This window comes from Lissotriton helveticus, chromosome 3_1 (assembly GCF_964261635.1).
Source record: "Lissotriton helveticus chromosome 3_1, aLisHel1.1, whole genome shotgun sequence".
Classification (NCBI taxonomy): domain Eukaryota; kingdom Metazoa; phylum Chordata; class Amphibia; order Caudata; family Salamandridae; genus Lissotriton; species Lissotriton helveticus.
In genome coordinates this window covers 164,419,193-164,437,315 of record NC_136061.1, presented here as the reverse complement: position 1 = coordinate 164,437,315, position 18,123 = coordinate 164,419,193, and the positions used below count along the sequence as shown (strand labels likewise).

General features: G+C 48.2%; 1 protein-coding gene across 1 annotated transcript in view; it reads right to left on the bottom strand.

Moving 5' to 3' along the window:
* Nucleotides 1-14,740, bottom strand: part of CIDEB (cell death inducing DFFA like effector b) — a 53,993-nt gene extending 39,253 nt beyond the window's left edge. Inside the window, exon 1 of the mRNA XM_078679476.1 lies at nucleotides 14,455-14,740. Coding sequence (XP_078535602.1) covers nucleotides 14,455-14,504 — 50 coding nt within the window. The 5' untranslated portion in view covers nucleotides 14,505-14,740. The remainder of the gene's footprint in view (nucleotides 1-14,454) is intronic.
* Between the last annotated feature and the right edge of the window lie 3,383 nt (nucleotides 14,741-18,123).

Genomic DNA, 18,123 nt, shown 5'->3' with positions numbered 1-18,123 from the left:
CAAATTGGCAGAGGATGATCTGAGGGACCTAGTAGTAGTGTAAGGAGTAAAGCGTCCTCCCAGATACTTGGGTCCTAAACTCAACCTGGCTCTAAAGGTAATCAAGGGTATCTTAAAGAGAACTCTCTTGTGCACCGGGAGCCAGTGCAGACTTTTCAATGCCGCAGATGCTGACGATCTTTGTGGGAGTTTAAGCACCACTCGTGAAGCCACATGTTGTACCACCTGCAGTTTCTTGAAGATTGCTTTATTCGCTGAAGTTAGTTTCTATATCTGAAGTAGTATCATCTAAGGAAAGGATCATTTGGGTATCATCTGCGTATGATGTGACTTCTATCCCAAATGATCCTGACCTGGCCCACCCAAACATGACCTTTGACCCTCCCAGTCGGCAGAAGAAGCCATGAGGAATGGCAGAAGAAGCCATGTGGATGGCAAAACGTTGTAATGCTTTTTCATTTTATTTACATTAGTTATTGGTCTGGGTAGCGTCGTCACCTTTCCATAAGAAAAATACAAGCCAATTGTAATTGTTTTAAGGATGTGCAAAGGCATGGACATTATACTAAATATAAATAGGAATAAAATTGAATATATAAACATTTGTAACATTACTTTTCTGTCTGTATTTACTATATTTAATAGTCAGGAATCTTTACAGTCCGAGAACACATTTAAAAGTGTTTTCTATTTATATTTGCTGTTTGAATTATGTACAGATAACGGCTACAAATACTGGCTTTAGGTGATCTGGCTTATTTTTGTACCAGCCGGTGGCAACCCTAGGGAGGTGTAATTAAGTAAACTCTAGAGCACATTTTAAAGTGCATTGTTTATAAATACTGTTCCAAGTATGCACTGTTAAGGGGAAAAATGCTAATTTAGGGTGATTTTTTCTATTTTTATACTGGCTGACACATTAAAATATTCATGGCGAAAGAAAACGGCCCTGTGGCAACCCTACCTCATGTCTGAGGCAAGCTGCATTTGGGCAGTGTGTATTGGGGGAGTGATCACAGGTTGTTACCTGCCAATGATGTAGCAGGTGCAGTGGCACTAGGGCCCTGAGTGTTCTTTTGCACCTCAATTATGTAACATAACATGTATATTTGTAAAGTTCACGTTCACCCAAGTGTATCCTGGCACTTAATGACAGATGTTTATTGTTACCCAATTCAATGGTACTCATTTTATTGACCTCACAAGGATGAAAGGCTGAGTGGACCAGCCAGGATTTGAACATGTGACCATGAGGTCGAACACAGTCCCCTACAGTGGACACATTAGTCCACCAGACCAGTCTGTTTCTGTGTGAGGATTCTGAGGGAGTTTATGTATTTTAGTCTGTATATGATGCACGCAGTAATATATTGCAGGATGTGGCATACATTATACTATTCCCATAGTGGCACTGTATGCCTCATTGCATAAGCAGCCACAAGGGAATCATAGATGTCTGACCATTATCTAAGAATAAATGTGGAAGTACAACACCTACTAGCGTATGTGTGTCTATCTATTCTCTGCCAGAAGGTGTGGTAAAATAAATAATCCGTTCATCTTCTTTAAGGTATTGTTCTGGGCTGAATTTATTCTCACAACTACAGCAAGGTTACAAATGAGAGCATTTCATATTCTGATATCTTGTTCAAGTACATTCCAGGCTATAGTCAGAGTAAGTAATTTTTATTGTTTAGTTAATTAAAACTCACAATATCAAATCATAATTGATACATTTAAAAACCACATAAAATCCATCCTTCTTTCAATTTGTACAGCAAGTTATAAATGATATCAGTGTATATCATCTTTTATGTTGAGCTTGCTGATAATACAATGTGAGTGGAAGACAGCACCCAGTTCTCAGTTCTGATGTCAAGTTGGAGCACCGTCCAGCCATGTACCCTTTTAGCCAGTGTTTCTTTGTCTCCTGCGATAGATGTAATTCTTTTTACTTGTTGGACCTGGCCCTTTTTGGCAGGTTTGCCCCGAAACTTTTTGCTTTTTCCTAGCCTGTTTCTGGAACCTGGTGTTGGTGATTTTAGGCCTTGGCGCACTTTTTCTCTGTGGTACAGTGTAAAGTGCGTGAGCTCTCTGTGTATGTGTGGTGAGTGACCTGCCCTCCCATAGGAATGAATGGGGAATATGTATGGCCATGGTAGTTCCTGATGTGTGGGGAGTGCAGGGTCGAGTTTGGTATGTGCGAACTCGTGAGATGCTGCGCAATGGTATATGCGGCATGATTGTGTCTAGTGTAGAAGTGCCACTTTTAGAAGTTGGCATATTTGTGTAATTTGTGTCTGGCGTGTGATTGGCTGAGGCTGGCTGGTGAGCCTGGCTCCGAGAGTCTGGGAGGGTCTGCCCCGGTGGTGAATGGAGTGTTTAGCATGCTGATGTGAGGGGAGGAGTGAGCCTGGGCCTGCTTGTGGATTGACTGTCTGGTCTGAGGATCCTGAGTGAGGCTGGGTTTTCCCCACACAATGCTGGCTCCACCCCCTGGGGTGCGTTTGATGTCCCCAGCCTGGTCAGTGAAAGGAATTCCCTATAACCAGTTCTAGCTGGTTCTCACACTGCCTGCACCCTGCTAGACAAAGGATTTCTCTGTATAAAAAGGGGCTGTGTCCCCTTCCAAAAGGTTCTTGTTTCTAACTTGAATCCTGCCAGGGGCGTGCTGCTGCTTGGGCCCAGGGGAATCCCTGGGCCCTGCCCAGCCCCTGGATACCTGATGGACTGCTGATGTCCTGGACTCTGGAGACCTTTTACTGGGTCCCCTTTGCTTCACTTTGCTGAGGGACCTTGATGGACTTGGACACCTGAAGGGCTTTCCTTTTTCCTTGGGCGCTGCTTGCTCCATATTTTTGCTGCCCAGGACTTTTGGGGATCCCTTTGCCTGGCTCTCCTGCCCCTTCACTCATGGGGGCTGCTTTATTGCTTATAGCGCTGGGAGAGCGCTTTATTTGGTCCCATAGCGCTTGAGAGCGCTTTTTGCTGTAGTGCGAGTGTGTCGCCGTCAAGCATTTTGCGTGAGGATTGGCAGGTGCCTACCCTGCGACTTTGCCCGTTTATTTAATTATTTTGCGAGTGCCCACCTCGCTGCTCTATTTTGTTTTGATTTCGAGGGTGCCCACCCCTCGGTACTGTCCTGAGAAATCACCGCCGACCGGCCCGGGACACCCGCGTGACGTCATTTCCGGGCCGCACTGTGAATGGCTGCCGGCCCGGCACCTGACGCAGAAGGAAGGGAGACCGGAAATGCTGGTGCCAAGAGGAAGATGGCGCCTGCCGCTGTGGGGCTCCCGTGACCAAAGGGGGAGCCCCGCACCCAGAAAAGAGGTGGCTGGAGATACCGGCGGGGCTCCGTTCCCGAAGAGGAGCCCCACGCTGTGAGAGAAGCCTCGCCGCCTATGCAGCCAGTCCGAAGAGAAGTGGAGTCCCCAGAGAGAGCCGCCCGGTGAGTAAAAAGGGCCGGGGGGCTCCAGAGGGGCTGCTGTTGGTGCCGGGAGACGGCACCAGGACGAGGATGGAAGTAAGGCGGCCCCAGATGACAGTGGGCCGCCCCAACATTTAGACGGAGCCCAAGTGCTTCCAACCCGGGCCCATATTTGTTTAATAGTCCCTGAGAGGGGCTCAGGGGCACAGTGGGTTATTACGAGGCCCCAGAGCTGAAGGGGCAGTTTATTTGGCGCCCCAGGAGCATTGTCGTGTCTAGAGCCCTGTGTGGCTCCGATGCTCAGGGGGCATTTCTTCTGATCCTGAGTCCCCAGAGGGGGGACTCCAATGGCGGGCCTAGTGTTAAGGAGCCAGTGTGCTCCTAGGGCCCCATTGCTTCCCTGAAGAGGTGCCAGAGGGCACCGCGCTGTGTCCGGAGCGGCCCCAGATGGCAGCAGGCCGCTCCCGCGTTTTGGCACAGATGTAATATGGAGGACCTGTGCCCTGCCCCCAGTGTGAGGGGGGACCTGTTTAGTTTCAGAGTCTGTGTGGCTCCAACGTTTGGGGCATGTGTTATGTCAGAGCCTGTGTGGCTCCAACGTGGACACAAGTGTTTTCAGAGCCTGTTTGGCTCCAACAGTTGGCGCAGTTCTGTTCTAGGGTCAGTGAGGACCCTGTCGCAGTTTTGGATTCCCAGCCGCCCAGCAATTAGTGGGCAGCTGCACCGTTTAGGTCTTGTGATTGTTCCCAGGTGCCCAGCAAGTAGTGGGCACCTGCAACGTTTAGGTTTTGCGCCGGTGGCACACCCCTGACTGGCGCTGCATTGGCAGCGCGCCCTGACATTCTGGACACAGGGCTCTTTAGTCCCTTTATTAGATGGGGGCTGGTATCGGATTTTATTTAGGCGCAATGTGATTATCTATGTGATGGTAATTGCCTAATGTGACTTTTGCGCAATGTGGTGTGGTGCTAGGAAATGTAATGCATTTAATATGATTACGCACCTTGATCTTACACCTCTGAATGTTTTTATGTATCATGTGTTTTTGCGCTATTGAGTTATGTTCTCGCACCTCTGAATGTTTTTTATGCATCATGTGTCTTCCTTGATTTTACACCTCTGAATGTGTTGGTTTATGCATCATGTGTTTTTCCTTCCCTGCACCTCTGAATGTGTTTTGATGCATCATGTGTAATGTGTTCTTGCTGATACTCCTAAATGTATTTTATTCTTAGGTGGTTGTTCTTTCCAGTACAGGTGGTCCTAGTGAGGTCCTGGTCCCCTGCGTGACATTCTCCTAAGGTGGTTAGGGTTGCGTAGGTGGTACTTACCTGTTACCAGTAGTTACTGGTTGTGTGCTATACTTGCTAATTTGTGTTACAGTGATTTTATATCCTATTTTCTATGATCTACAAAGTGCTATTTCTGCTAAGTGTTGATTCCTGACAGTGGTCCTGGTGGCCCTGTCTTGTACATAATCCCTTGTGAATATTGCCTGTGCCAGTTGGCACAATGTACATGTGTGATTACTATCTGATGTGTTTTGACAATACAAAAGTTATTTTTACATACCCTTGTGTGGAGTTCCTTTTGTGGTGTGCCTAGGATGTTGTTGCTGTTGTGTGCTGGCGCAAATGCTTTACACATTGCCTCCGAGTTTAGCCTTACTGCTCGTGCCAAGCTACCAAGGGGGTGAGCAGGGGTTATCTTGGCGTGTGACTCCCTTGCCCTGACTAGAATGGTGGTTTCTGCCTGGCTTTGGTGTCAGCCTTAGCCTACCAGAAATAGCCAGTTCTAACATTACTTTTGTTCCAACCTTTATGAAATTCTGGTGAGCTATAGGGGCAGCCAAAAGATTGGTTAGTCTCAATCTTGTTAGGGAATCGAGCAGATACTCTCTGGCAGTTGATTTTTCACAGTATGACAGTTCTCCCCAAATGTGCAAGTTAAGAGTTTCTGGTTCAGAGCCTCTGATGTTATGATAACTTTTTATATTTCCCCCCGCTCCTTTCGACTGATTGTTTATATAGACCAAATTCTAAGCATATTTGGGCGGAGGACACGTAGGTCACTATATGAAAAATTGCTCTGTAAGCGCTGCTGATTGTTTTATCCAGGGCCATTGCATCTCTGCCTCACATTGCTCCCATACGTTAGCATTGGTTTTAGTTTTGCTCGAATGACCTGTAGGAATGGGTCGAGGGTTAAGTCTGGCAGGACTTTTCTCAAAGGCTTCATTGCTAAGGAGCTTGTGATGCCCTTCCGTCGCAAGGCCTCCAGTTGGGGTTTGTATGAGCCTCTGCTGTCCAATGTGACTCTGAGGTATTTGTAGTTGATTACCCGGTCTAGCGTTGCCCATCCAAATACCAGTTAATCTTTTTCCTCCTATGATAATTCACTGTCATGATTTTTGTTTTCTTTAAAATGATATTTATTGCTTTACGTTGTGAAAAATTGTTAATGGTATTCAGGGAGTGTTGCAGGCCAATTGGTGTACGACTTAACACCAGATTGTCTGCATATAAAAGGTTGGACAGGGGCATTTTTCCCAATCTTAGGGCATGTGATTTGCTCTTGTCCAGCTTTCCAGGAAGGTCAGCCATGAAGAGGTTAAAGAGCAGGGGTGCTAGAACGCACCCTTGTTTTAGTCCTCTGGAGGTGTTGATTCGCCTTGAAGGTGCGTCCCAGCTCCCAGCTTGATCTTGACCCAGGTGTCAGTGTGTAGTAATATCAATTTTAGGAGGGCTTTTGGAATCCCCCACATTTCCAATTTCTGCCATAGTTTGGCATGGACTACGTGATCTAATGCTGCGCTATAGTCTATGCAGCATAAGAATAGCGGATTTTTTCCCCACTTTGGCCGTATCCATCAGCAAAGCTGGCGTCACAATGTAAGTAGTGGTTCCCAGTCCTCTAAGGAAGCCAGTCTGGTTTATGGGGATGATGGATTTTGATGAGGCCCAGGATGTTAGTTCTTCCAGGATCATTCCTGTATAGTTCTTGGCTTCTTTGTCGATTAGGGTGACAAGTCAGTAATTGTTGGGATTGCTCTTGTCACCCTGTTTATAGATTGGACAGGTCGTCAATCCTTTCCATGATTCAAGGATTGTTTGTGTTTCTTGTATGTCCTTGAAGACTGAAACAAGTGCTTTGCTCCAATAATCTACGTCATGTTTGTACAGTATTGGTGGTGTTCTGTTCGGGCCTGTGGCTCTTTCTAGCTTTCATTTGGCTATTTGTTTCTTGATCTGTGATGCTGTTATTTTGATGCGATCTTTGTTGCTATTCAGTGGTGATTCTGGGACTGCTGCCATTTCGACCCTAGGGTGCTGTTGTCTATTCGGGGTCACCTTGTTGCTTGGGCCCTCAATGGACTTATGTCTGGTTTTTTCCTTGGATGATATACCTCTGTCCCTTAGGGAGGTCTGAGTTTCTTCCCCAACCTTATTGTCAGTGAGTATAAATGTGAGTGAGAAAAAAAAGTGAATGAAAAAAAGTAAGAATATGTCAGTAAGAATGAATGAGTATGACGTGAACAACGAGTGAGAGTGAGTGGCAGTGAGGGAGCACCACTGTGAGTGAGAATGAATGAGTGCATGTTAGTGAGAATGAATGAGAGTGTGATTGTGGATGAGTGAATATAAGTGAGAATGTGGTGTTATGCTTGTGAGTATGCCCTTAAGTCAGGCATGCTGAAGGTAATTTGTGACTTAAAGAGACACCCATGGTAAAATTTTGGTACTGGCACACTGGAGGCAGTTCTTTGTACGACAAGCATGTATAAGATGAGGACACCTATGACAAAATGCTGGCATTGGCATACTAGATGTACTTCGTGGCATAGGGGCAACTTTGGAATATTGATGGCACACAAAACAAAAGTCTTGGTATTGTAGTCACTGTGTCAAATTGCTGGCACACCGAAGGTAATTTTTAGTGTGAAGTAGGACAACCAGGTTATATAGGAGGTATATAAGAGGGGACAATTATTGTATTTTACTGTAATTGCATTTATGTAGCGCTTTCTACCCCTGACGAGGCGTCGAATCGCTTTTTTGGCGAGTAGCATGCTACGCCGGAATTGATAAAGATTAGTGGTGAATTAGTATAGTGAAAATATGAAAGGAATTTGAGTGGTGGATATGTTAATCTGTGTATTTGGATTGAGAAGGAACGTGACAAAGTGCTGGCCCTAATATACTAGGGATCATTTTTGATTTAGGATCACCCATGGTTTATGGGTGGTACTAATGGCAAAGTTCTGTATGTCATTTTTGAACTTAAGGGTCACATATGGCATATGTGGAGCACCAATGAAAATATACCATATCTGGCACAATGGAGGTATTCTTGACAAATGGCAACACATCTAGCACATTTGGGGGAAAAATGTGCTGAACTCTTGGGAACATCAGGATACATTGGCCTAGAACATCATGAAAGACTTCAATATTTAATGAGAGCAGAGCATATGGCTTTTTATTAAATGTATGGGAAAACCCTGCTTTAAAATGCACTATCTGGTCCCATTTTTTCAAAATGTTCATCGGGGGAGGCGCCCCCGTAACCCTCGCTAGACGATATCATGCTCACTCGCTTCACTCTACAATTCAGGGCAAGTATTACAGGCCGCCACTTTCAAAAATCACCAGCCGCGACTCCAAGAAGAGCATGCAAACAGTATCTTCATGGACACTGTTTACTTTTTGCCGCTTCCACTGGGACTGGAATATCACACGTTAGATTTTGTAAGATTAATAAATTCAGCAGTGCAATGTGCAATCTTCTGATTAAATAAAAAAAATGCTAAAAAAGAAACTTTTTTGAAACAATTTGTTGCAATGTTTCATTATTGTGAATACATGAAAAATGAATTGTCTGAATAAAACCTTCGCCTTTGTGCTTCACATGAGTGTAACCTTGCAGGTGATCTTAAATCAAAATGTATTAACAGTAAAGAATAATTTAGGCCAATTATAGAGTTTATATTTTAAAAAAAATGGTCAACTTTACATTAATTAACACATGTAAACATGACTACCATTCTGTTATTCAAATCACTTTTTGTCTCGCCCTGTGATTTATCAATACGTTTCTTATTGCAGTATACCATAGGGAAACTATTAAATAATGACAGTTTGAATTATAAAAACGTGTAGGTTCCCGGTGCTGTTGTATGTTTGGTGGTACTCTATCCTCTTCAGATGAACACATCATTTTTCATGTAATACTAAGAGAAACGATTAATGACCTCCTTGCATATTACATCAGCACCCTAATGCGAATGGTACCTAAAACATACATTTTTCTCTGTTGTGTTATTTTATTAGTCATATTTTTATTATAACTTCAGCATTGTCAATTATTGTGATGTCATAAGGGTTACGGTCATGTGACATCACTTCGCAAGAAGTTTGAGGGTCAAAGGTCATATGATTTCACTTCTTGTGATGTTATTAAGTTCAAGGACGTGTGATTTCATTTCCGCTACCCCAGGCATTTTGGTGAATCGATGTCCATGTGTAGCTCTAGGGCTTGTAGTCTACCTTCAGAATTGTTATAAATTGTGCCTGCATTGGTCCAACGGAACTCACCCTTGGCCCACCCAGATAAAAAATTCCTGGAACCCGGCCTGGTGACCACGCAAAATCACAAAGAAGTTCAGGATGACATAAGGGACCAAGTTAGAAAAAAAATGGTGAAAAGGTCAAGAAACCATTGTTGTTAACTGAAGATGCCAGATTAGACGCAGCCTGGGGGTTAGTGAGAGGTTTTAAACATGCGGCTGGGTGCATGAGGAAGGCATCTACTCAAAGAGAGTTTACAGAGTAAATGCATATTATAAACAATGGTGAGAAGAGAAGGGTTTGGGTGGGAGGAGTGGGTTTTGGAAGATCTTTGTGGATCTGCTCAAAGGTGGCAGAGAAGGTACCACCAAGAACAGTGATGGAGCAGTGCTGGTTGCAACAGTGGGCAAATAGAAGGTCACGGCAGATGTCAGAAGAAAGTTGTGGACACCAAACAAAGCTGGGTCGCCGGAGACATGGAAGGGACTCTGAATAAAGTGGAAGGGGGAAAGCAGGGAGGTTGACGCTTTGACCAGGGCGAGTAAGCACATACTCAATGTTTGGCAAAGGAGAGTGGAGTTGGGCGATCCACTACTCTGTTGTTTTAACGTGGTGGATGAATGGACACTGGAAAAGTGGGTTGTCCATAAATTAGGAGTGGTGACGGTAAGGACTCTCTCTCGTGGGAAAAAGGCACTCCCAAAGGGACTTTAGAATAGGTGTTCACTCAGTAAAAGAAGTAAAACGGCCCAGATATGACCAATGTAAAATAATCTCTCATAATATACCCTTCCGCATAATGATGCTCTCATAATGCAAGAAGTCTCATGTGCGGTGAGACCGGGCGAGCTCGTTCCTAGAGGAAATGCAAGATAGGGCCACACCAGTTGAACAGGAGAGCCTGGTGCACAGTACCCGTACGAGGTGAGACCATGATGTGTTTTCACCATACCGGACACACAGGTGGACGCCCAGAAGAACGTGAAACTGGTGACGCTTCCAATCAGAGCTGAGCCCATCGAGATAGGGTGACTAGACGTCCCGGATTTGCCCGAACAGTCTCGGTTTTTCACCAGCTGTCCTGGCAGATCTCAGCAATTGTGGCTCATGTCCCGGTTTGTAGAGGGGGGCAACTGAAACCAGTAATGGGGCACCTTATAGGTGTTCTAAAACTGTGCTAGTTAGCAGCTGTTAGGCACTTTAATAACAGGTATGATGCTGGCTTTACAAATTACATTTTATTTATTTTCTTAATGCCTCTTATGTGTTCCTATGTTGATGAGAGCTGTCATTCTGCATCCCTCCATTGAAGTAAAATTGTAGTCCTTCTTCTATTTTTGCAAAACGTCCCAGTTTTTGATTCTCAAGATCTGGTCACCGTACATAGAGAGGACCGAGAGAGATGACATTTGTGGCTGACCGTGGAGCAGGAGGGCACAGGCAGAGCTGTCTCATAACTCTCTGAAACTTCACTAGCGATCTCATAGGTACCTACACCAAGATGAGCAATCCCCAACATGTACTACACAGGTATGTTTTCAAGCACCCCCTTTAGAGCATGAAGAAGAAAAGGGGGGGCCAATCGGCCCCCACGCACACATGGCTGGGCCCGGCCCCCTCCCCTCTAGCCGATTCTTGGTTGGTTGCGCGTCCCGCACCTGCCCCGGAAGCGGTTGTTGCGTTTCCGGGTCAGGAGGGCGGGACCGCAGCCTGGAAGGGGTTAAGAGCCTGGGGAGCGCGGGAAGCGGCCTCTTTGTGCCCGCGCTTCCCAGGCTCGCTCCTTGCCCCACCGTGGGGCCGTCTAATTTTTATGGGGCTTTTAGGGTAGGCGAACTGGTAGCAGGCAACAAGCTGGATAGTGAAAGCGGCCTTCAGCTGCATGATGTCAACGTAAGGGGCGACACGATTCGGGTTCACATTAGAAAAACCAAGACTGACCAGGAGGCTAGGGGTCAAAGCCTGGTGTTACACCGGGCACAGAACAACCCGTGCTGCCCGGTGGCACATGTGGAGGCACTGATTAGGCAGCGAGCGGAGGAGTCTAGGGGAGCATTGCTAATGCATAAGGATGGTACCCCCTTGACCAGGTTTCAATTTCAAAGAGTCCTAGCTATGAGCATGGCCAAGGCAGGCTTTAACCACAAGGAATTTGGGACACACTCTTTCCGGATAGGGGCGGCCACGGAAGCCATGGCTCGAGGCTTGAGTACAAATAGTGTTCAAAGGATTTGGAGGTGGTCCTCTAATGCATATAAGCGTTACGTGCGGTTGCACATGTTGTAAGGCTCAGCCGCCACCTTTTCTCACGCCTGCTGTTTTTGTCTGGTTTATTTTCAGTTTCTCGGGCCTGTGACGCAGGACGGAAACTGCGCGAGGATCATCACAATCATCCATCAACATCACGGAACCGGCAGGATGACACAAAGAAGACTTTGGTAGTGTGGGTAGTTGGCCATTCATATGTGAAACGTGCTAACCCTATTTTCCTTGCAGGAGCGGGTAGACGGAGGGCGGAGAACAAGGGTTGTATGGTCTCCTTTCACGGCAGGGGGGGGCTTCGCCTCAGTCAGCTCAGGGATTATATGTCTGGACTACTCAAGAGACACAGCTCACCTCCCTCAGCGGTGATTTTACATCTAGGGGGGAATGATTTAGCGGATCTGGGGAGAAGGGTCCTCCTGGAAGAAATCATAGCAGCAGCAGGGTGGCTAGCAAAAGTGTTACCAGGTTGCACTATTGTGTGGTCTCAGTTGATACCGAGACTGCAGTGGAGGGGGTGGATTCAGTCAGCGCGTTGAATCACTCGGTAAAGAGGGTCAACAATAAACTGGACACGCTATTCCGAACTCCGGTCTTACAGACCATACCTCATGGGTGCATCTGGGGAGAGCAGTTCTATGTGCGGGACGGGGTCCATTTAACAGAGTCAGGGAATGCCCTATTCATAAGGAACATCTTAGCATGGGTAGAGGGCTTTGCGAGGAGGATATGACCTTTTTGCAGTGTAGTCTTTGGGGGGGGCCAGATAGTCGGTCAACTATGCTGGCCTGTGGCGGTAAGGTCATAATCGGTGAGCAGCAATTTAAGGTCCTTAGGGGGGGGCGGTCCCATTCATGAAAGGGGCCGCCCAGGGGGAGGGGCCACTGGTCTCTCCCAGAACTCCAGGGGCAAGTATCCATTGCTTAGAAGAGTGCGGGGGAGGGAGTCTACGCTTTCCTCAGGCTGGTAGCCACCCCTCACATACACTATGATGTCATCAAGGTGCGCGAGTGTAAGGGCCCTCCTGTTATGGTTAAATGGAGTTCAGGGAGCGCACGCGGGTAAACGGGCCCTGGTTGCGCATGCGCATCTCGGACGTGAGAGCGTAGCTGGTAAAAAGGATCTGACACCGGTTAGCGACCTTGCCGTAGGACCAAAATGATTAGAATGCAAATTTAATTTCAGGATGTTAGATTCGGTTAGGAACCACGCTGTATTAGCTACTTGTTAAGGTTAGCCCATCATATCATGTCGAAATGGATGTAAATCTAATGTTCTGAAATTTGCATTTAATAATTGTATAAATGTTTATTTTATTAAAATTTTTTATTTTGTTTCATATTTTAATAAATACGGCCAGGGGGTCTCAGACCCCCTGCCTTCCAAAGAAATATGTGTTGACTTGTTAAATGGGTAATGTAATCTATGTGTTAAGGCGGGGGGTGGCCGGCAGTCCCAGACCATGAGAAAAGGGGGGGCCAATCGGCCCCCACGCACACATGGCTGGGCCCGGCCCCCCCCCCCCCCCTCTAGCCGATCCTTGGTTGGTTGCGCGTCCCGCACCTGCCCCGGAAGCGGTTGTTGCGTTTCCGGGTCAGGAGGGCGGGACCGCAGCCTCGAAGGGGTTAAGAGCCTGAGGAGCGCGGAAAGCGGCCTCTTTGTGCCCGCGCTTCCCAGGCTCACTCCTCGCCCCACCGTGGGACCGTCTAATTTTACCCACCCTCCATCCCCTTGTAGCAGAATTCTGGTGAGGACACTGGTAGGTATACGGTGTAACGCTATGCAATGTCATAGGAGTAAATGTTTTCTTTCCTTAGGCTCTTTTCCCCGTTTACAGGCAAATGTAAATATGTATATGTTTGGGTGTATTTTGCTGTGGCATTAACTCTTTTTCCTTAGGCCTTTTTTCCCTCTTAGATTAGTAATGTCGTATTTATTATGTGGATCTGGCGGTACGGTCATAATCGGTGAGCAGCAATTTAAGGTCCTTAGGGGGAGGCGGTCCCATTCACGAAAGGGGCCGCCCAGGGGGAGGGGCCACTGGTCTCTCCCAGAACTCCAGGGGCAAGTATCCATCGCTTAGAAGAGTGCGGGGGAGGGAGTCTACGCTTTCCTCAGGCTGGTAGCCACCCCTCACATACACTATGACGTCATCAAGGTGTGCGAGTGTAAGGGCCCTCCTGTTATGGTTAAATGGAGTTCAGGGAGCGCACGCGGGTAAACGGGCCCTGGTTGCGCATGCGCATCTCGGACGTGAGAGCGTAGCTGGTAAAAAGGATCTGACACCGGTTAGCGACCTTGCCGTAGGACCAAAATGATTAGAATGCAAATTTAATTTCAGGATGTTAGATTCGGTTAGGAACCACGCTGTATTAGCTACTTGTTAAGGTTAGCCCATCATATCATGTCGAAATGGATGTAAATCTAATGTTCTGAAATTTGCATTTAATAATTGTATAAATGTTTATTTTATTAAAATTTTTAATTTTGTTTCATATTTTAATAAATACGGCCAGGGGGTCTCAGACCCCCTGCCTTCCAAAGAAATATGTGTTGACTTGTTAAATGGGTAATGTAATCTGTGTGTTAAGGCGGGGGGTGGCCGGCAGTCCCAGACCATGTGTATTCCACCGACATTCACATTTAGAAAAGCCAATGGAGAGGATTCAAGAACACACAGGCCCTCTCCGATATCACACGAAACCCTAAAGAAAAAAAAATCTCCCTGTTAAACATACCCATGCATAATTTTGCTTATGTTACCAGCACCTCCCTTGCTCAACCCCCTGACCGATTCTCATGGTGAGGAGCGGTGTAATGGGGCAGCCTGAGATAATATAAAAGGACTCTGGGGTTGTCTTTTAGTAACATCGCCCACGTCCACCCAGATGAAGCGGTCTGCAGGTACGATGAGGCCATGCAATGAAACAATCATTCTGTATACCTGTCTGACGTCACACGAGCTGGCAATACCCGAATTAGGTACTCGTTTTGATTGGGTACTTTAGTTAGGTACTAGTTTTTGATGCGCCGGGATACTCCACTGAGAAGCTGTGCGTTATACAAATGCCTTCATATTCATAGCAACATCTGTTATTTACAGCGCTCAGAAGTCTGGTACGAAGCGCTAAATGAAAACAATTAAAGGGTGCTTAAGAAATACAAGTCTCTCTAGAGTCTAAACAAAGCCAGGCTCACCTGATTAGCGACGCTGGAGAGAGGAATTCTTTGGCTTTCAAATAGTCCATGTCCACGATTGACGCAGCCTCGTCCACGGAGAAGAGAAACAACAGGTTCTTGGTCTGGTATAAGAAGCTCTTTCCTTTCAAGCCCCCCTGTTCCTCTCTGTCGCCTCAAGCCGCGGCGCTCCTTGAGACGTTTTGAGGTTCACGTGAAGCCTCGGGTACCAAAGTCCGCGGGCACTTGATATTCAGGGGACGTCACGCCGTGACGGTGACGGCCACGGTCTCATTCCTTTTCTAATAGGGCGCACAGATACCTGTTGTTGGGTAATAAACAGGACCTGGACTCTGCCCCTTGCAGCGCACAGCAGTCACATCACAGCAAAGTCCAGGGGCCGGAGGGGAGGAAGTGGCCATGATTAAAGAGACAGAGACATGTCAGAGGTCACAATGACTTTTAGCTCGCGCCAAATGTTTCCTAAACCAGAACACGATTTGTTATTGAAACAAAATAGTTCAGTGCAGCCTGATGTCCCATCCTGTTCGAAGTGGACGCCTCCTATACAGCATGGTCAAGGTCAAGGACTGGAACCAGGCTAATATTAGAGCAAATTCAGCGGTCACCTAGCGAAGGGGTGCTAAGTCCAGACCACACAAATGTAAAATAAAAACAAACATTGGCAAAGCTAATAGGCCTCACCTATAAAAGAGATACTGGCTTTGGCAATGTGGTTTTGCCTTACTGTACATAAGTGTGGCTACTGCTCAGCATGGATAGACGTTAGTGGCGTGGAGTGTCCTAGAGTGGAGTTGGGGAGGTAGAGTGTCATAAAGTGAAGCAGGTGGAGTAGAGTGTCATAGAATTGAGTAGAGGGGAGTAGAGTTCAGTGGTTCAGTGGCAGAGAGTGGCAGAGTGCAGTGTCGTAGAGTGGAGTGGCGTGGAATGAAGTGGAGTGGATTGGGGTGGATTGGATTGGGGCGGAGTAGGTTGAATTGAGCAGAGTGAGTTGGATTGAAGTAGGGGTACTAGATGGGGTGGATTGGGTTGGAGAGAGGTATATTGAAATGGGTAGATTAGATTGGTTTAAGAGGGGTGGATTGGGGTGGGTGGATGGGGTTAGAGTAGTGTGTTTCTGGTTTGGAGTCGGTGAATTAGTGTGGAATGGAGGGGGTTGGATTGGACTGGTGTGGAGGGAGGTGGGCTGGATTGGAGTGTGGTGGATTGGACTGAGTGGGTGGATTAGATAGGAGTGGGGTGGAGTACAGTGTAGTGAGTGAGCTGGATGGATTTAATTGAGTGGGGAGGACTGAACTGAAGGGGGGTGGATTGCAGTGGGTTGGACTGGATGGGGTGGATTAGGTTGGAGTGGGTGGATTGGGATGGGGTGGATTGGATTGGTGTGAGGTGCATTGGAGTGGGGTGGAGTGGGGTGAATGTGATTGGTGTGAGGTGGACTAGAATGGGGTGGAGTGGGGTAGGGTGGAATGAAGTGGATTGAATTGGAGTGCGGTGGATTGGATTGGCGTGGGGTCGAGTGGACTGGTGTGAAGTGGAGTAGATTTGAATGCAGTGGGGTAGATTGGTTGGATTGAGGTGAATTTCATTGGGATGGGGTGAACTGTATTGGGTAGGGTGGATTGGATTGGGTGGATGTATTGGAGTGGTGGGGTGTTGCGTGGATTGAATGGGATAGATTGGCCCCTCAGGACACCCCCACGCCGCACGGCCCATCAGCTGTAGGCGCGCCTCTGCCCCAGCGCCTCAGGTCCGTTCCTGTTCGTTCTTCCTACCGTTGTTGCCCTCATCTGTGCCTTTCATTTGTATTTCGCTTTGTATTTCACTGTAGTGCTGTATTTCGTTTAGTATTTCACTGTAGTGCTGCATTTCGTTTAGTATTTCACTGTAGTGTTTCTTTTTTGTCACTAGGCTTTGCGATTTTACCGTTATTGTTCCCCTGGTGTGACCCCCCTCCCGCTCCCCGCTTCCCGCCGCTGCTCCCTCGCGGCACCGCCCCCTTTTTCTCCTGTGTCCCGACTGGCCGCCCCGCTCCCGCCTCCCAGCTGCTCCTCCCTCCCACTTCGCCTTAAATGGAGTCCGCGCCAAAGGCAAGCCCGTCTGCGCCCGTCCGCGCCTGGACCGCGCCCAGCGCCAGGACCCCTGGCCCCCGAGGATGCCAGTCCACACGACGAACTTACGACACCACCACCCTCAACGCACTCAAACCCAACAGGAACCCCGCCTGCTACCTAGCCACCCCGAAACGCACCCACGGACCCTTCACCTGCCAAGCCTGCAAATTCACCTGCCTCCGGACCTGCACCGCACCCGCCAAGCCAGACACCAGCAACAACCACCTCAAGTGCATCCTGCTCAACACCCGCTCCGTCCACAGGCACGCCGTTGAACTCTGGAACCTGCTCGACACAACATCACCAGACGTCGCCTTCCTCACAGAAACATGGATGAACGCCTCCTCAGCCCCGACATCGCCATAGCCATCCGGGAAGGCTACAAGATCACCCGGAGGGATCGCGCCAACCAGACCGGAGGAGGCATTGCCATCGTCCACAGGAAAACCATCCGCATCACGACCAACTCCGAAGACACCCTCACCGCCGCCGAACATCTCCACTTCCAGATACACACCGACCCCAAGACCACCCTCAGAGGCACCCTCATCTACAGACCCCCGGGACCACGGACACAATTCAGCGAAGACATCGCAGACTTCAGCAGCCCGCACGCCCTCCCCTCCGCTGACTACATCCTCCTAGGGGACCTCAACTTCCACCTGGAGAACAACAACGACAGCAACACCACCATCCTCCTGGACAACCTCGCCAACCTTGGACTCAAGCAACTGGTGAACACCCCCACCCACTACACCGGCCACACGCTTGACCCCGTCTTCTTCTCCAGCAAGCACATCTCCTTCAGCCACTCCACCGGACTTCACTGGACTGATCACAGCTGCGTCCACTTCAGCTTCAGAAGAACCACGACCCACCACCACCCGCAACAGGCCCCCCGAAGGAGCTGGATCAAGATCTCCGCCGACCAGCTCACCACGTCCCACAGCCAGAACCCTCCCACCAGCACAACGGACCCCAATGAAGCAGCCCGCATCTTCACACAGTGGCTCACCAACTGCGCAGATGACTTCGCACCACTGAAGACTCCTCCCAGCAGACCCGGCAGCAAGAAAGCCTCTTGGTTCACCGACGAACTCAAAAACTCCAAGAAGAACTGCCGCACCCTCGAGAAAGCCTGGCACCACGATCAGACCTCAGAAAACATGACTGCCCTCAAGAACGCCACCCGCAAACACCACCAACTGATCCGCACCACCAAAAGAACAACACTCAAAGAACGACTGGACAACAACACCCACAACAGCAAGGAACTCTTCAGCATCGTCACAGAGTTCTCCAACCCCAGCGCCGGAAACAACGACATCACCCCCTCGCAAGACCTCTGCGACTCACTCGCCTCCTTCTTCCACCGCAAGATCGCGGATGTACACAACAGCTTCGGTACACCCACCACGCACCCAACTACTGAACCAGCGCCCCCCACCACCACCCTCCGTGCCTGGACCCCGGTCAGCACCGAAGACACCACCCGCACGATGAACACCATCCACTCCGGATTCCCAACCGACCCCTGCCCCCACCACATCTTCAA